Source organism: Podarcis bocagei (assembly GCF_964188305.1).
Source record: "Podarcis bocagei genome assembly, chromosome: 8".
Lineage (NCBI taxonomy): Eukaryota > Metazoa > Chordata > Lepidosauria > Squamata > Lacertidae > Podarcis > Podarcis bocagei.
Window position 1 is genome coordinate 65,431,520 of NC_138133.1, and position 22,504 is coordinate 65,454,023.

Consider the following 22,504-nt stretch of genomic DNA (forward strand, 5'->3'; position numbering starts at 1 on the left):
CCAGAACAGCTGTCTCACATATGCAGAGGGCAGCTTCATGAGTATTTTTTTGGTAGAGGGATTGCAAGGGAGAAAGAACCAAAAAGATCCCATGAGTTGGGGAAGGAAGACATCCTTGCCCCTTCTCCACTGATGTGAACACACCATGCAAATTTGGCTTGAAATGCAGCTGGGTCGGGCGGGGCGGGAATGGCTACATTTTAAACTTCTAATGTGAACTAAGCCTTTATGGAGCCCCCATGATCGGAGGTAGTATATCTCCGACTAGCAATTTCTGCCTTCAAGCCCCACCTGTGGAGTTCCCAAAAGCACCTGATTGGCTGCTGCAGGAAGCAGCATCCTGGCCAGGGTGGGCGAATCCTGCTAAGGAAACGCGAGACCTCCGAAATCTGCCACGTCCGCCGAGCAGCTGTATTGCGCGCCGCTGCTGCACAACTCCCTAGGAAAAGGCACTCTGCACATGCTCAGGAACGCAGGCGTTCGCGGCTGCTTCACCGAATAAGGTTCAGAACGCGCTGGGCGGCGATTCAGCAGCACGCAGCCGAGTTCCCCAAAGACGGAGGGGAGGAAAGGAGGAGGGGAAGCCGACGGCTGCGAGCGAGAGCACGCCTTGGTTTCGCTCCTCTGCCCGTCGAGGGCGGAGCAGCGGAGACAGCGACCCGGCCTGGACGCCCCCAAAGACCAAGGGGAGGGGGAACCTTTGGCCCGGAGGGAGGAGCCGTCAGCGCCTACCGCTCCCACCCAGCCCAGCCCTCCGGCACTTTCGCCGCGGCAGCCGGCAACATGGACGGCGCGGCGGATGGTAGCGCGGAAACGTCTCCTTCCACCGCGGACGCCTGCGAAGATTTCCGCGCTGCCTTGACCATGACCAAAGGACTCTCCATCTTTCTCGACGTAAGCAGGGCGCCTGTCACTCTGGGTTGTAGCTGTTGCGCTTGCTTGGTTGGTGATCTCCCCTTTCCACCCCCACCCCCCCAAGCTTCAGCATCTTCTGGATTTAGATGGATCATGGATGCATCTAAATCAGAAAGTTTTCCCTGGAAGGGAGCATGGAGGGGGGTTTGGGTGGGTGGGGGGTGGCGGCCGCCTGTTCCCCACCGGGCTCCTACCTGCGCCTCCGAGAGCTGCAAACGATCCACAGGTGAAGCTTCCGCCGCTCGCTGCATCTGCGGACCGAGGAGGCAAGCTGCACCTGTTGAATGTTTGCCTATCATGCAGCGATGATGATGATTAGATTTATGAGCCACCCAACAGGGTAAAAAGTCCGGCAGCTCTCAGGGGACCATGCTGGAACATGGTTTTGGGTTTTTAAAAAATCTTGATCCTCAACATTTTAGATGCCCTGAGCATCCCCAAAATTGAGCCATACAGGAGGCAAATCGCAGGCGCGGTGTCTCAACACAAAGTCCTTTCTTCTCTTCCTCGTTACGTTCCTAGTTTCTGGGTGGGGGGGGGGTTGAGAAATGGCACAGGTGAATCAGTTAAACACCCCTCCCTCAGACTAAAACTAAAAAAAAAAAACTTTACAAAAGCACTGGAGAATGGGATCATAAACATCCACATCTTGTATTGTTCTGACGCCTCCGAAATTAATAGGATAAATGGGGAGGTGAAAAAAACCGTTTTGCTGTTCGGTTGCTACTCAAGGTTGCTACCGAATATGTATAGTACTCCCGTAGTAAAAAGAAAGATCTGTGATAGCGTCGATGGGCATTGCGGGAATCTTCAATGCATAATTTCCTTGGAGATTTTTTTTATTACTGTTTTTAGTATGCAGGGTGATAAGGCAGCTTAGAAAGTGGCGTTCTGATACACTTGTAAATAAAAATAAGAATTGGGGGGGGGGGGCTCATCGCACAATCCTAACCTTATTTGTATCGACTCAGAAGTAAGTCTGTTTGCATTTGAGTGAGGCTTACTCCCAGGTAAGTGTGGGTAGGATTGCAGTCATAGAAAGAGAAGCAAGTTAGCCTGTCAAATGGGGAGAGCAAATCAAAGTAAAAAAATGCAATCCACACCATCATTTGTAGGAGGCAAAATTATACTATTTTCCTCTAATGCATTAACGTTTTTCTTTTGTAAAAATAAATAAACATAAATGTGGGTTAAACGAAGTTAGTTGTGCTGATTAATTTCAGTGGCTAAAGACATATGAATGGAAATTAAAAACTTCAAACTACTAATTGAGTCACTTTCTTATGGACAGCCAGACTGGTTTTGAATATTAATTGATTGCCATGGAAAATGGAAGGACATCTATACTGTATCTCATTTAGTACTTGGATAGGCTGTGATATGATGCGATACAATAGATATTAAATTGTATAGATCAATTTTCCACCCCAAAAAGGTCCTCAAAGGTCACACAAAAGAATATAAATGCATTTTTTGGGAAAAAAATATTAAATTTAAAAATATAATTAAAATTAAATTTTAATTAAAATTAAATCTCAAAAAATATTTATGTAAAAAGGAAACATTGTAAGAAACAAAGCGAATCTAGAGAAGCACAAAAATGAGACCAAAATCTGCAACAGAACCAGTCCAGCTCGTCAATCAGAGGTGCCAACTTAATTAATATTGTAAGCATGTAGAGAAAGGATGGCTGGCATTTATCAGGCATCTAGGGGGAAATCCTGTGCACAAGAAGCTGGTAAATTAAGACGGTATAAGATTACATCAGGTACATTCAGCTGCAGCGGCTGCTGTCCTAAGCCTGGCAGAGGGAAAACAAGCCTTTAAAATAGTGTTTTTTTGTTGGGTTACAAGGTTTTGACAAGCATCAGATGTTGAATCCCATACACAATTAATGGTCAGATCCTGCTAAATAATAAATACTATTGTATGTTGATTATATCATGTACCAAATACCGTTGGGATAGCTCAGCCAGTAGAACACAAGACTTTTATTTTCATGGTCGTGGGTTCAAGCCTCACATTGAGCAAAATATTCCCAAGCTATCTTTGGTTGGTGGCCACCAGTACAAGTTGGTAGCCATATTCCATGCAGTTGCTAATTTGTGCATGACTGAGAATGACTCCCCACTTAGCATGGATGCACTTTGGAACACATTCACCATCCCTTATCCAACTGAAAATGTTACCTCCAGAAATATTACCTGTACTGAGATACAGTAATCACTATAATCTTTGGGTTGGAACAGCTATCGTCCAGTTTGCCAAGGGGGCCTTTGGGCCTTCATCTACATGAAGTCGTTGGGAGCCGTCATTAGGAGTTTCGGGGAGAGGTACCATCAGTATAATTCACTAAGCCTGAATTTATTTCTTTGCAGGTCCTGAGAAGAGCAGATAAAAATGGTAAGTCCAATTACTTCTTTATTTTCAGAGAAATGTAGTGTTAAAGCACTAAGGGATTCCATTGGGATATTTAGTTTGACTCTTTGCATTGGATTATAGAGTGCTCTGAAATGGGCTTTCTGTAGTATTGGTAGCACACAGTGGCATTGATGGTTTTATCTGTGGGATGCTGGTGGCAAGACAGGTTTGTTCTTGTTTTTCCCTCACTGGAAGACTGCTTTCTGGACAGTAGAAGGACTGTTTGACTGGTCAAATGTGCAAAACAGATCTGGTTTTGTTATGCAAAATAGGTGGACAAGTACAAGTGATTTGTTGCCATAGGTGATAAAGGTTGGAGGTCCTAATGTACTAATTTTGTGTCTGTGGAAAGGCGAGCAGTTCAGACTGGGACTAAAAAAGATGCAGGGAACAGAGTTGCTCTCTAGAAAGATGCTTTCTTCAACTATGGTAATAATAGGACAGCATCTTTCACTGCACCTGAGAGAACCAGGCAGGCCACACGACACACTGCATCTTTTAGCACCTCAGTGACATTCCTCACCTTAGCATCCACAACCTAAGGTAGTTGCTTTAATTTACCTAATGCTAAGTGCTAGTTAAGGGACGTGGGTGTCGCTGTGGGTTAAGCCACAGAGCCTAGGACTTGCTGATCAGGAGGTCAGCGGTTCGAATCCCCGTGACGCGGTGAGCTCCTGTTGCTCAGTCCCTGCTCCTGCCAACCTAGCAGTTTGAAAGCACGCCAAAAACTGCAAGTAGATAAGTAGGTACCGCTCCAGCAGGAAGGTAAACGGCGTTTCCGTGTGCTGCTCTGGTTCGCCAGAAGCGGCTTAGTCATGCTGGCCACATGACCCGGAAGCTGTACATTGGCTCCCTCGGCCAGTAAAGTGAGATGAGCGTCGCAACCCCAGAGTCGGTCACGACTGGACGTAATGGTCAGGGGTCCCCTTTACCCTTACCTAAGTGCTAGTTATAGTTGAAAGTCCCGGAACGGGTGGGCCAAGAGCTTTAATATGGTAACCTCAATAAGTTCAGTTTTGACTTCCAGATCTGCTACTCCCGCTTTCACAATACAAGATCTAAACAGAAATCTTGCATTGCAAATAGAAACTGGGTCCTGCATAGAAACATCTGTGCAGTGTTTACATTTCCTTCTAACTGCATTCCTAAAAGGCAGACAATAATTAAGAACTGAGGAAAGGCACAGCATAGTTGACTGAGAATACATGATGTGTAGAGAGTTTATATGGTAAAAAACCAAAAAAACCTGTGATCAACCCTCAACACTCCCTTCCCCCCCCCAACACCCAAGAGAAACCCAAGAGAGCTGCTGCCAGTCAATGTAGGTATTATCAAGCTACTGGTCTGCTTCAATATGTAAGGTAGTTTCCTATTTTCCCTAGGAAAACTTTTACACCCTGTCGTTAGGATTTATGTGTTAGACTGCAGCCCGCTGGGAAAGTCCATATAATCTTCCTTTACTGAACACATTGTTGGTGGGTAAGCTGCCAGAGATAAACACCATTCTCATATAAAACAATATATATATATATATATATTACCTTTTAGTGTTTAGTTTATTCTCCAAAGAGCTCTAAACAGGTTTCTATGACTACTTGAGAAAATGCTAATGAAACACGTTAGGAAGAGAGTATGTGAGATCAGGAAGGTGGGTGAAATAATTTCTCAAAAGATATGTTGCCAGGGGGAATGATACTGCATTTGGTTAACTTTTCATCTGAAGAAAATGGGATTTCAGCAAAGGCTTTCATTTCATGGTTCGTCTTGTCTTCAAGATGTGAACTTTTGGAAAGATCAGAGGACAGAAAATTGGCATCTTTCTTCTACTTTGAAAATCATTGAGAGAAACTAGCTGAAGCCCTTCTTGTGGTACCTGGGCATTGTTTAGTTCAAGGTTGGGTTGAGTGAGGGCTATTCCCTTGTGGCCACCGTGAGCCTGGAGACAGCCCTAAATTGGGTTGAGAGATGGTTTTTTGTTTTGTTTTTTACTTCACTGTTTCTACAAGAGAGCCAGGAAATCTGGTGTGGAGAAGCTTTCAGCCTTCTTTGGAAAATAACATATGCAGCCTTGGTGCTTGATGATGCAGCCTCAGTCCAGTATATCTGAAGGAGCATCTCCAACCCCATCGTTCTACCTGGACACTGAGGTCCAGCGCCGAGGGCCCTCTGGTGGTTCCCTCGCTGTGAGAAGCCAAGTTACAGGAAACCAGGCAGAGGGCCTCCTCAGTAGTGGCACCCGCCCTGTGCAGTGGCATAGCCTGGGGGGGTGCAGGGGGGCCAGCCGCACCGGGCGCAACATCTGGGGGTTAGGGTTAGGGGGCGCAAATCCACGGGTTAGGGGGCGCAAATTACTTGCCTTGCCCCGGGTGCTGACAACCCACGCTACGCCACTGGCCCTGTGGAATGCCCTCCCACCAGATGTCAAAGAGAACAACTACCAGACTTTTAGAAGAAATCTGAAGGCAACCCTGTTTAGGGAAGTTTTTAATGTTTGATGCATTACTGTATTTTAATATTTTGTTGGAAGCCGCCCAGAGCTGGGAAGCCCAGCCTGATGGGTGGGATATAAATAATAAATTATTATTATTATTATTATTATTATTATTATTATTATTATTATTATTTTATTATTATTATATTTTGGGGCAGGGAGACTATGCCTCCTCTGACTTCCACATGCCTGCCTAGGCAGCCTTGAACAGCTTCTTCCACCAGGAGTTACAAAAATCTGTAGATGACTACCATCATAGGGGCTGCCACTTCCATCACAGATGGTGTCAGAAGGGATTGGGGGACAAGTGCCTCCCCAAACAAGCAGTTCACCCTCCACTTACCGCTTGCCATTTCTGAACTCTTGTCATTAAACATATTGTCAGGGACTGACTGGAGTCAGAACCACTTGGAGGCACTAGGCTGGGGAACCCTTAAGGGAAGAAGGCTCAGAGTCAGGGGATTGGTGGTGGGATGAGGATAAGTGGTGACAGGGAAAAGAGGGAGCAGACTGGGAGGAGGAGGTGTTGGAAGCTGAAGAGGTAACGGGGTTTAGTGAGCAGGAAGAGGCTGTGGCAGAGAGCGGTTCAGACTCAGAGACAGAAGCAGAGGAAACAGAGATGGTGCTGCGACCGGCTCCCCTCTTCCCTGGTCTCCTAGAACACACAAAGAGGGCAAAGTAGAGAGTGGTTGTGAACAGATGCAGTCTGTGACTGCTTGGGAAAGACCCTCAAGAAGAGGAGCATTAGAGAGCAGTGGGAAGGAGGGGACCATCCGTCCTTGCAACTACAGTCGTACCTTGGTTTTCAAACAGCTTAGTTCTTGAACGTTTTGGCTCCTGAACGCCACAAACCCGGAAGTGACCGTTTCGGTTTGCGAACTATTTTTGGAAGCCAAATATCCGACGCAGCTTCCTGCAGCCAGTTGGAAGCCGTGCTTTGGTTTCCAAATGTTTTGGAAGTTGAACAGACTTCCGGAACGGATTCCATTCGACTTCCAAGGTACAACTGTACCTCACTGCAGCAAGACTTAACTGGAAAGAGGATTCTAGGATCACTAGGCCTGCGCTGTTTCAGCTTGCTTGAATAAAGAGTTAACTTCATTGCGTTACCAGATTCCATTCACTAATATCTTCTCTAAACCTCTCTCCTTCATTAAGCATGGCTGTTAATTTCTGCGTTTTCCTAAGAAGCCCATTTTTCTAGGTTTTCCCATGGTTTTGCATATAATGTTTGATCCAGCATTATAATATTGTTATGAATCTGGGGGTGCAAGACGTCCTAAATTCCCGATAAATTTACAGCTGGGTTTTAATTAAGGTTTGGGGGTGCCAAAACTAATTTCCTTGGAAGTAATAGCCAGACTCATGTGTATTTAAGATGTGTGTTAGCCCCTGTTAATCCCCTGCGATAAGCATATATGAAGAGTTAATTAACCTAGGCAATCTTCCTAAATCGAGTATCAGCCATCCATCCCCCTTTAATCCTAGGCAATCAACATGGGTGAAAGCTAATTTTCTTTGGGGTATTGAGCCACTGGCAAGTCAAAGGACAACAAGGCAAATCTCATTTGCAAATGGATGGGTTTCCTTCATCCCTGAACAGAAGGACGTAGTTTTAAAGGCAGTACCATAGTTTTAGAGGGAGGACTGGAGTTTTAGAATGGCAGTTTAGCATTAAGAAACAATGTGCTAGAGAGAGATGCTGGTGTCAGTTCTTGGAAGCAGTGCTGTGCAAATGAGAGGGACAGAACCCTCTTTGGGATATTGAAGTGCTGAACTTTCTCTGTTGAAAGTTTCAGGTTGTGTGTGTGTGTGTATGTGTATGTGTATATATATATATATGCAAGCCATATATTAGAAAGGCACTGTAGTCTCTGCTGTGCCTAATTGTCCAAAAGGAACCACAGACCCTGTGTAAAGCATGCCTGGTACCCCTGGAATCTCGCTTCACTCAAAGGGGTGGCATGCAGTAGTATGTTAAGAGCTGAGCGAACTTGTTGCCTGGAGGATGTAGAAGTCAAGCTACTTACAAAATCACATATCTATCAAGGCAAATTTATTCTTGCCATTCAGTCAGTGTTTCACATTTGATGCCAAATGACAGGCACATTTAGATTCTGAATTTGATGTTTAAGACTGTTCTGCCGAAAAGAGAAGAGAAAGCAAAAGTATTGTGCCATTATATTTAGCAGCTCGTGATTATTATCCCTTAGCTATGTTACTGTGCTTAATATTGGCGTGCAATTTTTATATCTTTTCATATCTTGCATTGCTACAAACAAGCTTAGGAAGATACTGTGCTTGATTGTGTGCAAGTTTGGGCTCTGTTGTTTACAAAGCCAACTCAGTAATTAGCACCCCTTCAGGTTGGTTTTTAACTTGTAATGGTGTAGGAACCACAGGGCTGTGCACACCCTCAACCTTGCATATAACCTCCAGAAATCAGCCCACTGTTTTGCACAATTGTGCAGGAAACCATAGTTGTTGGGTTAAAAATCATGAAGAAGCAGCACACATTGGGAGATATCTGGGGTCTAATGTGGAGGAATCGGCAGCCATGTTCTGCAACTCTGGCATGCTTAGACATTCCCAGCAAAGTATGAACCAGTATGACCACACTCCTTCAAATAATAGCAGCTTTGCGGCACACTTCCTGTAGCGACAGACGGAAACGGTTTTCTTCTTCCTCACGTAACCTTTTTTACGTGTGGTTCTGTTATGAAACAGGATTTCTGCTGTAGACCACCCCTTCAGTGATGTATATATGATGTATAGGGGGGTGGCCTTGAGCCACAGGGTGGGAATTTCAAAAGTCTATATAAGAGTTTGCACACCAATATTCTGGGTTCCTCCTCCCTCCTGCATAGGGGTGTGAGCACCCTGTTGAAACAGTTTAATAAAGATCAGGCTTACTAGCTGCTTTGCTTCTCAATATTCTCTGGTTGGCCTCTGTTATTTTCTTCTGCTGATAGGGAACCTACATAATGACTCTATACAGCAGGGGTCGGCAACGTGCAGCCCATGGGCCGGATGTGGCCCACGAGCTACCCCGAACCAAGCCGCCCGCTCACTAAAGTTGCGCAGCGCGGGGACTCGCCGAGTGGTGTCAGAAATTGCTTCTGTGCACATGCAGATACTGGAAATGGCATCTGCACATGTCCAGACGCCGAAAATTGCTTCTGCACAGGCACGATTTTTGGCCTCTGGGCATGTGCAGAAGCAATTTCCAGCGCTGTGGACATGCGCAGATGCAATTTCCAGCGTTGCGCTGCACCAGTCCAGCCCATGGACAATCTCTGTGGGAGTGATCCGTCTCATGGCCGGTAAACCTTGCCGACCCCTGCTATACAGGCTCTTGGTAAAAGGAGCAGTTTTTTTCTTATAACAATTTGGCGAGCCAGGTCCAGGAGTTTTGGTTGACCAGATTCTGGGGGCAAGGAAGGACTGATGGCCCAGCGCGCACCAGGCCAGGTTCATACCCTCCCCTCCAGTTACAGGAGGGGTTTCTGCTTTCCTGTGCTCAGGTCCCATTTAAATCATGTGGGAACAGCAGTGTGTCGGGTGAGAAGTTCATGTACCAGCTCTGCATTGTCCTGGGAATAGTTGTACATGAGAATTGGCACCATTCAAATATTACTGGAGTGGTGGGGGTTCCAGCCTTGAGAAGATCGGCCCTTGGTGATTAACAAGTTTGAAGCTTTGGGTAAAACATTTCACCAAGATTCATCACTCGTCTTGGCTGGATTGACATGAAGTGGGTGTATCCTCAAACAAAAATCTCTAGTTTGGGGCTAACTTTGATATATTGCTTTTTAAACACCCACATTTCAATTCCAGCCTCAGGCTGCTTATATTTCTGCCTTCTTTCTGATGCCACCAAGATACCAAACACTGATGCTTAGATAATATTGGAAACAGCCTTACTAGAAAAATTAACCAATAAACTGAAACTGACACGGGGACAAATAGAAGAAGATGCCTTCACCCCAGTATGGCTCCCCTTTATCACATACACAGCCCAACAAGACAATGACAAAAATCCACCAACAGCATACAAATCAATATGGCTAACTTGAACCAAAACACCCACCCCACTCACACACGAAAACGAAGACCACCACAGCCAACCACAAATGAACAACCACACCCTAGGCCAACCCCAACCTCTCTCACCACCAAAGGAACACAAGTGAACAGCAGAAAACCAGAACAAGCAACGCTGACACCAAACCCTACGTATAGTAAGTAAAATAGAAACATCGCCACCCGACCCCACCCCTTTCCCCCTTTTCTTCCTAATGTCTCAACAAATGAAAGTGATTTGTAAAAATGTTACATGGGAAAAATACGAGAGAGAGACATTGCACATACTTTTGTAAATCAAGAAAATCTTTAATAAAAATACATTAAAAAAACAAACAAAACCAAAGTGTTTCCCTAAGGAAAGACATGAAGTAGCCTGCTGTTGTGCTTATCTATTGATCATTGGTCTTGTTAACTCTCTTGCTTCCTCTTTCCCCCCCTTTAGTATTAGAGCTCAGCTCTACGCAGAGATTAAAAATGAGAAAACTTGTTGTTGTTTAAAGAAACACCTTCCTAGAATCAATTTGATTTTCAAGGGAAAAACCAGCCATCTGTGCAACCAATTTTCCTTCTGCGTCTTTGATTTCAGATGATGGCAAACTGTCCTTTGATGAATTCAAAGCTTACTTCGCTGACGGAATCCTGAGCAGAGAGGAACTGCACGAGTTGTTTCACACCATCGACACGCACAATACAGAGTGGGTAATGTTATTTAAAAGTCATATGGGCAGCCTTTAGAAAGGCAGTATGGTTGTGCAATATGAATTTTCCTGGGGAAACTGCAGCTTTACGAATAGCATATGAAATGCCATGGAACAGCAGCCTATATATACCCTGTTTGGTGCCCATGGCCTGCATTCTGTATTTCTAAACAAGATGCTACAAAAATAACAACAAATGGGTAATTCATCTCCCTTGTAACTCCCAGTTTGTTTTTTTCCACCCCCAATGTTCAGCCTGGACACTGAGATCCAGCTCCGAGGGCCTTCTGGCGGTTCCCTCACTGCAAGAAATGAGGTTACAGGGAACTAGGCAGAGGGCCTTCTTGGTAGTGGTGCCCACCCTGTGGAACGCCCTTCCATCAGATGTCAAGGAAATAAACAACTATCTGACTTTTAGAAGACATCTGAAGGCAGCCCTGTTTAGGGGATTTTTTAATGTTTGATGTTTTATCACATCATCATCATCATTTTTGGGGGGAGCTGCCCAGAATGGCTGGGGAAACCCAGTCAGATGGGCGTGGTATAAATATATTATTATTTATTTTGCCTCTTTTGAGAAGGAAGGCTCATCATAACTCAATGGTAGAGCACCATGACCCTGTATATTATTTGTGTTTCAGCCCTCTGCCTGTTCTATGTAAGCTGGCCTCAGAGGTAGTTCCAGTTTTATAAAGTAGGCATTCTGCTGTTCTCCTGTGGTCCATGGAAGGTGTGCAGCCATGTGAATAGGGACCCACTTAAGAATATTACAGGTTCCCCATCCATATTCTACATCTGCTTGAAAAGAGGCATGACCATAGCTCAGTGCTTAGAATGTCACACATCGCCAGGCTGATCCTTAGTGTCTTTGATTAGAAAGGCCAGTTTTTCTGGATAGGATGTTGAGCCTGAGCCTAGGAGATGTGAGTTCAGGTGCCATCATAGCCTATGTCTCAGTGAGTAGCCTTGGGCAAGTTGCTATTGGTCATTCTTGATTTCCAGTTTGTTCAATGCAAATGATAATACATCACTTTGACCAGTGATTGCAAAGAGCCTCAGTCCTGTATACTTACTTGGGGAAAGTCCCCTTGAACTCTGTGGGGTTTGCTGCTGAGTAAACATGCATAGAACTGGGCTATGTCATTAATATTAGGAAGCATTTTTTAAAATAACATTTTATTAATTTTCCAATAGTAACAAAAATAAAACAAACAGCAATAATAAAAAAAGAATCCAAACAAAACAAATTGACTTCCCCCTATTCCCTTCCTTGGTTCCATTGTATATCAAGATACTACATGTCCATTGTAAAATTTCAACCATTTGAATTACTTATTGTCCCTTCATAATAAAATGACAAGTATTCTTAAAACCCTGCTAATGTATTAACCTGTGTACGTTGCGCCTGTATATCATTTTCTTCCTTCCTTCTGAAGCCAACCAGGTTTGCTCCCTTTTCTTCTGGCTTGGCTCCTCTGCCTTGCATTGGTGTATGATTTCCCCAGAAACTGCATTCTTACATTATTCCTTTGATTTATGATCCACCCGCCACTCTTAAGGTCCCAGAGTGGGTTGCAGTTTAGAACACAGCATTATTTATACCACAGTATGTCGTGATGCAGTTACTGGGAAAGTCATGCCAATTGCACTATTTCACCTTGAATATCTGTGTTTCAGTTCAGAGGAGAACATGTTCAATCATGAGCTAAAAGAAACAATTGCCTACTTAATATTTAGAGCTGCTGCAGAAGTCGATTCTGAGCTTTAGACAGAAGCAAAAGAGCTGCTCTGCTGGTATATCTTATCTGTAGCCCAGTGAAAGGCGAAAGCGAAGAATATGCAAATTGGGAAGATCGACCCTCAAGTTCCGCCCTGCCGTTTGCTGGAACAGGGCTCAAAATTCCGCTTTAAGACGATTCAAAATTACAATTAGAGGCTCTGGGCTCAGCTGGTGTATGGAGGCCTTGCATCAAATCTGCAGCTACCTTTACCAAGCTTTACTGATTACTCTGATTAACACCAGCTGTGGCCTTGAACCTTGCCACCCCATCATTCCTTTGTGAAACAGCGGGGGACTGTTTTTACCCTATCAGAAAAAGGACTAGTTTGTAAACTCACAGGATGGGTCCTCTCTACACATGGCGAGGAGTTTTGACACTTCAACCACCACACCATAGCCCTGTGCATTCAGTGAATGGGAGAGAGGGAGGTGTCACTGTTGTCTCATCATGCCAACAGGTTTTTCTCTAGGGGGACAGCCCTCTGTTTGAAGGAGTGCTCTATCTGGTCCAAATCTGGTTTGAGGATAAAGAAGGGGAGCACGGGGCTATGAGGTTCCTCATCACCAGTTAGTGGTTGGACAGCAGCCCCAGCACACACAGGAAAACACAGGTCACCTGCTCACAGGCTGCCCCAGACCCTCAAAGTGTCCCTATTTTCCAGGGACAGTCCCAGATTTACAGAAGGCATCCCCGTTTCTGATTTGATCCCAGAACGTCCCAATTTTCACCGGAGAAATATTGGCAGGTATGGTAAAGGTAAAGGGACCCCTGACCATTAGGTCCAGTCATGGACGACTCTGGGGTTGCGGCACTCATCTCACTTCATTGGCCGAGGGAGCCGGTGTTTGTCCACAGACAGCTTCCGGGTCATGTGGCCAGCATGACCAAGCCACTTCTGGCAAACCAGAGCAGCGCACAGCCGTTTATCTTCCCGCCGGAGCAGAACCTATTTATCTACTTGCACTGCATGCTTTCGAACTGCTAGGTTGGCAGGAGCTGGGACCGAACAACGGGAGCTCACCCTGTCGTGAGGATTCGAACTGCCGACCTTCTGATTGGCAAGCCCAAGGCTCTGTGGTTTAACCCACAGTGCCACCAGCGTCCCTATTTTCATCAGAGGAATGTTGGAGAGTATAAATAGTAAAATGTGACCCCAAGCCATCTGAAGACAGCCCTGTGTAGGGAAGCTTTTTAATGTTTATTGTGTTTTTATATATCATGGAAGCCTCTCAGCGTGGCTGGGGCAACCCAGTCAGATGACTAGGGTATAAATAGTAAAATTATTATTGTTGAATAAGATATCCTGATTTTTACTTAAGAAATGTTGGAGGGTGTGCTTCTCTACTATGGCGAGGTGTATTGTATCTCTGTCCAAATTATAGGCATTACTTTAAAATGTGCACCCTTACACCAGAGTCAGTTTTAGGGTAATGTGACCAGTGTGGTCACACTGGGTGCCCCACTGCATGGGGTGCCAAAACAATGCTGTAGAACAGAGTGCGAGGGGTGGGGGAGTGCTGAATTTTAGTGTTGTGCAGGGCGCTGCTGAAATTTGAGAGAATACAGTGGTACCTCGGGTTAAGTACTTAATTCGTTCCGGGGGTCTGTTCTTAACCTGAAACTGTTCTTAACCTGAAGCAGCACTTCAGCTAATGGGGCCTCCTGCTGCCGCCACACCGCCGGAGCACGATTTCTGTTCTCATCGTGAAGCAAAGTTCTTAATCTGAAGCACTATTTCTGGGTTAGCGGAGTCTGTAACCTGAAGCGTATGTAACCTGAAGCGTATGTAACCCCCGAGGTACCACTGTATGTGAATTTTATGTATCCTCTTTTTCTTTTGATGATGAATTGCAAATGGCCACCCTACTCCCAACCGGCACATATTCATTAGAATGTCAGCAAACAGCACTCGTGCTTACAGCTGCATAACTGGACAACAGTCTCCACATAATCCAAATTCTCTTGTGTTTGGGGGGTTGTCCACACTTCTGCTTGTCCCGTGCTTTCTAGGCATGGGTCTGAGTGGTTTTCCGTTTGCCCCACCGCATTCCCCAGGAAAACCCGCTGTTTACCACTCAGTCAGAACAAACTGCAGAAAACCCGACATACTTCATTCCATTTTAGCAGTAAACAGCAGTTTCCCCTGGGCAAGCGTAAATGTGCACGGCACCTTAGATTTGCACATGACCTATCTACAGATATTCCATTTAATACCCATTTGCAGGGCCAGATTTAGGTTTGATGAGGCCCTAAGTTACTGAAGGTAATGGGGCTCTTTATATGTCCAGCTGTTCTTTGTCAACAACAAATTCTCACTGTTTTTTGTCTTGAATATATGCTACATGGTAATTTATGGACCTAATAGGTGTTGAAAGCCATTTGCACATAACAAATAGGAGCCTACACAACACAAAACACGGTTGCTGTGTGTAGATTTTATTTTATTTGTTTTTTATCTTATATTTTGGAAATGTACATCCAGTGGTTTTTTCCTTTAAATTTTTTGGGGGCCCCCAAGAGACTAGCGCCATAAGCTATAGCTTGTTTAGCTTATACATGAATCCGGCACTGCCCATATGCCCCAATATGTGTTCATTTAGCACACCTAGAATGCCTGTAAACTGCTAGAGGGGGAGGCTGGATGCCTCTGGCGGAACGTGCCAGGTGGCCTCAGGCATGCATTAAGCTGTAAGAGCTCCCCGAGGTCTGTTTAATAGTCTTTCAGCTAGTTCTAGAGGTAATGTTAGGATCTTTGCAGATGAACCGTTCACACTACATAAGATGCACAGTGTTTGCACATTAGTTGTACGGTCAAATTTATTCCCCCAAGGCAGCGCTTCTGCTTTGAGGATCTTAGGTTTTCCCCAGACTCTGAGGGCAATGTGATAATAACTGTATGAATCCTGTTTTTTATTTATTTGTTAATAGCTTGTTGCCTAAATCCCCAGACATGTTAAATCCAAAGCTTATCGTTGTTATTTTCCTGTTGTGTTGGCTTAAGTGCTCATTAGGATAACAGGCAGGAGAATACCAGGGTTCTAAAGATAGATAAAGAAAGGAGGACTTGTTCTATAATGTTACGTTTCAATTGTGTTTTTTTAACCGTAACCAGCCAGTCAGCCTGATGATAGGCTGTTACTTCTGCTGCTTTGTTGCAGACAGCAGCATCTTATAAACGGCAGCAGTAAATCCATAGTTGGCTCCGGCTCCCTGGAATTTGTTACAAGCAAACGCATTCAGTTCATAGTTATCTCCATTAAAAAGTTAAATGTGTACGTCTTAAAAGCAGTGACATGAGCCATAGTCTTCACATTGTGTTGTCACTGCCCAAAGAGCAAATTACGAAAGCATATCCAGATGTCTCGACACTAGTTTCCAGGTGGATAAAATTGCATAATTCTTAGTTCCAGCATCTTCCATAGTGCAAGGCATCCTTCAGCTTGCTGGGGGGATGCATGAGGTCCATAATTTAGGAGAGGCGGCATAGATCCTCCAGGCAAAGCATGTGCTCAAGTGGACAGTTTTTAAGATGTGTTCTGGAAGAGTTGTGATTGACAAGGGTGAAGCCAGCATCAAATCAATTTGGGTTCGGGGAGGTTCCAGATCCAGCATGCCTTGTTGTTTAGTCATTTAGTCGAGTCTGACTCTTTGTGACCCCATGGACTAGAGCACACCAGGCCCTCCTGTCTTCCACTGCCTCCCACAGTTTGGTCAAACTCATGCTGGTAGCTTCGAGAACACCATCCAGCCATCTCGTCCTCTGTCGTCCCCTTCTCCTTGTGCCCTCCATCGTTCCCAACATCAAGGTTTTTTCCAGGGAGTCTTCTCTTCTCATGAGGTGGCCAAAGTATTGGAGCCTCAGCTTCAGGATCTGTCCTTCCAGTGAGCACTCAGGGCTGATTTCCTTAAAAATGGATCGGTTTGATCTTCTTGCAGTCCATGGGACTCTCAAGAGTCTCCTCCAGCACCATAATTCAAAAGCATCAATTCTTCAGCGATCAGCCTGCTTTATGGTCCAGCTCTCACTTCCATACATCACTACTGGGAAAACCATGGCTTTAACTATACGGACCTTTGTTGGCAAGGTGATGTCTCTGCTTTTCCAGCATGCCTACAGAATAGCAATGCTGGAATAGCTCAATTAGTACAGCATGAAAATCTTAATCTCAGGGTCATGTGTTTGAGACCCATGTTGCGCTGGACTATATCCGATCTTTATTGAGCACCAATTCTGACTTGTTTGCAGAGACGTTATGACAAATTATCATTCATCTTGATTTGCTGGTGCAGTGTTTACACAGCTTCCCATTAATCATTGGTTCATCTCACACTTTTCAGTGTGTTTCCCTATCACTTTCCTAACAGCAAAAAAAAACCACTAAAAAGAAAAGTAAAGTCTATTTGTTGCAACAGTGCTTTAATCGCATAACCTAGAGTTCCAATTTGTGCTTGAATTTCCCCTGCAAAATACTGACAATCTGGAAGCAATCTCACTCCTCCCCAGGGACATTTCATATGCCTCCTCAGTAACCTAGGTCCAACATTTCCGAAAGCAGGAATATCATTTCTGTCAGTCTCTGGAAATTTATTCCCCTTTTGGTCAAGCATATTCACACACACCTACTTTCTCCAAGTTACTTGCCATTTCTTTCAGAGGTCCTGCTGTAGGGGTGGTCTGCCATCGCATTGGCTTGTTAGGAAGGACTGAACTATAAATTTGGGTGCTTCATGTGGGCACATTTTTAGGCTGCCAGTATTTTCTAAAACACCGGAATAATTGTCATTTAAATCGTTTTGAACTTAGACTTCTGTTGAGGAAGCGTTCTTCTAACAGTTAATAGATAGCGAGAGTGCAGTTTGAAAAACCTCATTACAGAAGCAAATGTTCTTGCTCCTGCGCCTACCTAGGAATTGTTTTAATAATGGGATCCTCAGGGAAATGGTGTCAGGGAAAAAGACGGGAGCATTCAGCAACGCTACAAAATGAGGAGGTGCCAAAAACTTGTAAAACAAGAAGAAAAGGTTGCATTCTCATTCCTGAAGTCTCAGGAATATCATTGTGTGGTAGCTGATTGAAATATGGCAGCTGACAATCATTCTTGGTTTCCTCCACTCCTCTATTCCTCACTGCCACACTTCTGCAGACTCTGAGGATCAGGTGATATCCCCACAGCTTGAAACCTAGAATAAGGCAATGGCTACAGAAGAACATTCCAGAACTTTAACTTACCTGATAACAGCATGAATGGGCTGAGGCCTCTAGTCAATTAACACCTAGCTCAAGCCATAAATATAGGGCAGTTGCTCCAGGTCACCGCTGAGGCAACTTGTATGTTCTGCCTCAGCTGCGGGATCACTAACCATGGTACTGAAACCCATAACTTGGTCCATCTCCAAGGTTCCCTGTCAACTTGGAACCCAGGAACTATTGACTTCCCCTTTGCTTGAGCTATCACATATCTGTGTGGTGGGGATCAGGACTCAAACATAGCAAATGTATGGAGAGGAAATCAGGGCTGTTGCTGACCCTGCATGCAGTGTTGACATGCTCACATTAAGCATAGCATCTTCAGGAGGTACCTTTCCACATACAGCTGTATGTTGAATGCAAATAGGACACAGGCAAGGGCACACCGATGCGTTTAATATTTGGTGTATAACTGGGGGTGGGGACAAGTGAATTTGTCTTAGTAGAAGAATTATTGAGAGCCAGTGTGGTGTGGTGGTTAAGAGCGGTAGACTCGTAATCTGGTGAACTGGGTTCGCTTCCCTGCTCCTCCACATGCAGCTGCTGGGTGACCTTGGGCCAGTCACACTTCTCTGAAATCTCTCAGCCCCACTCACCTCACAGAGTGCTTGTTGTGGGGGAAGAAGGGAAAGGAAGAATGTTAGCTGCTTCGAGACTCCTTCGGGTAGTGATAAAGTGGGATATCAAATCCAAACTCCTCTTCTCTTCTTCTTCTTATTGGTTCGTGGGTACCATATTAATACGTATGCATATATCACATGCTCTATTTTTACATTTATAAACTAAGGGGGTGGGGGTGAGATGGAGGTGGCAATGTGTCCATGCAAGGTCCCCTTGAAGCTGCATAGCGTTCCAGCTCCTACTCAAAACAAATACACTTACTTGGAAGTAAGAAAGAAATCTTTATTCAGCCAGTATCGGTACAGGCTTGCCAGCAGACATGATGCTCAGGATTCAGTTTGGGAGCAGGGGAAGAGGTTTAGAACTAGCTGGAAATGACAAGGATGTCCCAACAAGTTTCCCCGCTCCTCCCGCCAAGATCTAAAGATGAGGCTTGGCATGCTCACACTCTCACATTGCAGGAATGCTGAGATAGCAAGTGCATTCTGTGTTGGGGCAGGGGGGCCTGCTCTTATCTCTGAAGGCGGCCCCTGCTTCTTGGTGACAATGCCCTCATGTTTAGTCACTGCTGCTTCCTCTTTGGCCTTCCTCTGCTTCCAGTGAAATTCTCCTCTCTGCAGGAAGGTCAGAGAGACAGCATCCCTGCTCCCCTTTCTAAAGTGATTGGAGTTGGGACAGAAAAAGGAGAGATGCCTTCTTCTCCTCCTACCCAGGTTCCCACCATTTAGTCCCCATTTCTTCCTCTTCTTCCTCCAGGGCCTGCCAAGCCTTATCCCAACAGGGCCCAACAAAATGGTGCTCAATCTACAAGTTTCCAAAAGCCCACAACACTATAATCCCTGTTCAAGAGTTTCCCCTTTATGTTCCTCACAACAGCATCTTGTGAGTTGCTGACGGCTCTTATGAGCACCATTCAGAGAGTTGAATAAACGGATCTGGTGCCTGTGTTCCCAGCTGCACAGCCATTCTCCGACTCGAATAATTCTCTTACGCAAGGAAGCAAATTGTGTTCCAGGCTTGTGGATGGATCTGTTGAGGGAAACGATGACAATCATTGTCATCGTGATTTGTTATTCACAACTGCTCCATTCTGTAGTGAATTTCATTTCGTGCATTTGTTATGAAGGCACGGAGAACAACTGAGCTACATCTCAATACAAGCACTCAATTGGAGAGAACAAACTTACGGGTCGGACAACGCAACTTCCATGCAGAATGGAATCTTTGCACCTCCAAATGGCAGGAATTAAGTACTGGCTCAGGAAAAATTCCCACCCTCCACTTAAAAACTAATCATGATATTTATACTTGATGCACTGGCTCACTGAACTTTTCCAGGCAAAAAGGCGGGTTACAGATTATGAAATACAACATACTCAAACGTGCCAGTGAAATGCAGAGTGTTAAATAACTTCTGGATGACCTTGCTATTGCATGGAACATCTCAGAAATGGTGAGCTTTCCATTAGCCTTGCCATAGTGGTCCATACAGTGGTAGTCTCCCAATTGGACTACTGTAATGCACTGTTTGTGGAGCTACCCTTGTGCCTGGTTTGGAAGTGGTAGCTGCTTAGGATGCAAAGTGGGACACCAGCTTTACACCTATTATGCCAATGTTGAAAGATCTGCATTGGCTGCCTATTAGTTACCAAGCCAAGTTCAGGGTTTTGTGGTTAACATTTAAGGCCTGTAGAACTTGGGGCCACCTTCCCCATTTCGGACCAAGCCAATTTTTAAGATACCCCAAAGAGACAACATGGAAGGAAACCTCGCCCTCTGGAATGCCTTCCCATAGATTATTTAAGGGACTACAATAATGACCAAGCTCTCATTGATTTGTAATTTTTTTATTTTATTTTATTTTATTGGCACAGTTTTGTTTGCAATATCCTGTTCTCTTTCAATCAGATTTTTAGGTAATTTTATGGAAAGGTTTTGATTGGTTTTTAAAAAAATTGTTTCAAGTAAACTACTTAGAAGTTTTTTACTATATGAAATGGTATAAAATGTTTATATAAATAAATAAATGTAGCCTTCAGGGTGATAAATGTAGCCTTCAGGGTGGTTGGGCTTAACATTTAAACAGCAACAGGATGCACACAATAGCAATTACAGCACTCGTTTTATGATCTTCTTCTTTTTACAGCAACCTTGACACAGAAGAGCTTTTCGGTAAGTTAATTTTTACTCCCAAACCCTTCCGTTCTGGATGTGTCATGGACAGGTGGAGCTAAACAAAAGAGCTCTGTAGCCAAAGTGGCTCCTTTTTAATCACACCAGCTAATTATGTAAAATGCAGCTGTGCAGAACTCCTAGGGAAGGTAATCAATAAACCATTACCACTAATGAGACTAGATAAATGTGCAGAATTACATGCACCTCTTGTATGTCTTTTATTCTAAATTTCTTTTTCCCCTCTCTAGGATATTAACTTAAAATGTATCCCTCTTTTGCTTTGGGTGGGGGGAATAAGGCAAATGCTGCCTTTAAGTGATCCTGCCCCTTTTCTCCAATCTCCCCACTCCCCCAACTCTGGATTGTTTAATGTGTAGATTCTCTGCCAAGATTCCCCCCCCCCAATCTTTGAGGGGGAGACTCCCTAGGGAAGCTGTCTGTGATTTCCTATGCTTTGTGAGTCTCCTTACATCTTGCTTTGAGAGTTGATAAAAAGGCGAGGGTCATGTGATATTGTGTGAGGTATTTCAGACGCCTTACAAGAAGCCCTAGAATGATGTTCACCCCGTGATTATTTCCTTTTGTCACAGTTTCTGAATTACGTGTGTATGTAATGTATCTACACAAAGAGGGTTCTATAGTACCATCTCAATAGCCACTTGCTAGGGCTGGTGTTAGAATCTGACGTTCTTACTTGAGGAGGTTCATGTTCTTTCTTGACATTTTTGCCCATTTTTTTGTGCTGCTTTCCTTTTCATGTCCCCTTTGCTTCAACAATCTATTGTACCTTTCCGATTGCGTACATAGAAGTTAAAATACAGCACAGCATAGCCAGAAGCTGTACCATGTGTCATGAAGCATCAGGCTGTTAGCAAACTAACCCCCCATTCTAATGGGAAAGGAGCCTTCCACCGGAGTTTAGATCCTTATTCTTCTTGTTCTCTCTATATATGTATTTGATTCCTATTTTTAAAAATATATTAAAAAATTAGAATAATTCCTTGATCTTTCCTCCTTTGCTTGAGCTGTGAATTTCTGTTTCTTTTAGAATATTTTTCCCAACACTTGGGAGAGTATGAAAATGTGCTGTCTGCTTTGGAAGACCTCAATCTATCCATACTGAAGGCAATGGACTCCACAAAGAAAGTAGGAGGAAGTTTTATTCCTGTTCTTCTGCAACACATAGTGTCTGTCTGTCTGTCTATCTGTTTATCTGTCTGTCTATCTATCTATCACCCCCACACTTTCATAATACAGTGGAACCTTGGTTCTCGAAAGGCTTAGTTGACAAACAAATCAGAAGTAAGTGTTCCGGTTTCCAAATGTTTTTCGGAAGCTGAACGTCCGACGTGGCTTCTGCTTGAGTGCAGGACGCTCCTGCAGCCAATCGGAAGCTGTGCCTTGGTTTTTAAACATTTTGGGAGTCGAACAGACTTTCGGAATGGATTATGTTCAAGAACCAAGGTACCACTGTATTATAATATGGTGGTGTACAACATGCAAGATTATAATAATATCAGTTTAAAACATCAGTAATTACTGGTTGGTTAAAAAGAACAAAATCATATTGCCCAGGCCTGTCTAAACAACACAGTTTTCAGAAGACTTCAAAAAAGAAGACGACAAGGGTGATTCCTATTGGTAGGGAGTTCCACAGGCCACCCTAAAGGCTCAGTCCCTAGTAAAGGGATGAGTCTATTGGAGTGGACACACACACTTTCAATTTCAATACTCTTAGTGCCTGCAAAGGTTTTGGGAGGCTTCAATTTCAATCAGTGCATATCCCATAACATCCTGTTCAAATCCCGTAACTTTTTTATGCCGCAAAGGTTCTGGTTAATTTTTGTCCCCCTTTTGTTGCACAGTAGCCCCTCCAGAAGCATCACAGCACAAACTAAAGCAGAATAAACCCCACCATGAATGTCCTGTTTTGATGCCAAGAGCATGTTGCAAATTACACCGATCTAGAGGAGGGGTTCTAGATTGTTGTCGGATTTTCCCAGGTGTTTTCTTCACCCATTTGCAGAGTTATTGATAAATCCGTATGCAGACAACTGTTTTCATAAGT

The 22,504-nt window shown here is 44.3% G+C and overlaps 1 protein-coding gene across 2 annotated transcripts in view; it reads left to right on the forward strand.

Annotated features, from left to right (window-relative positions):
• The first annotated feature begins 280 nt into the window (after window positions 1-280).
• The window catches only part of NECAB1 (N-terminal EF-hand calcium binding protein 1), a 53,056-nt gene continuing 30,832 nt past the window's right edge, over window positions 281-22,504 (forward strand). The window contains exons 1-5 of one of the 2 annotated variants that reach the window (XM_081204975.1): window positions 281-894; window positions 3,294-3,318; window positions 10,500-10,608; window positions 20,408-20,433; window positions 21,485-21,582. In XM_081204975.1, the coding sequence (XP_081061101.1) occupies window positions 784-894; window positions 3,294-3,318; window positions 10,500-10,608; window positions 20,408-20,433; window positions 21,485-21,582 (369 nt within the window). In that variant the 5' untranslated portion in view covers window positions 281-783. The remainder of the gene's footprint in view (window positions 895-3,293; window positions 3,319-10,499; window positions 10,609-20,407; window positions 20,434-21,484; window positions 21,583-22,504) is intronic. The other variant, XM_081204974.1, reaches the window with a different exon arrangement.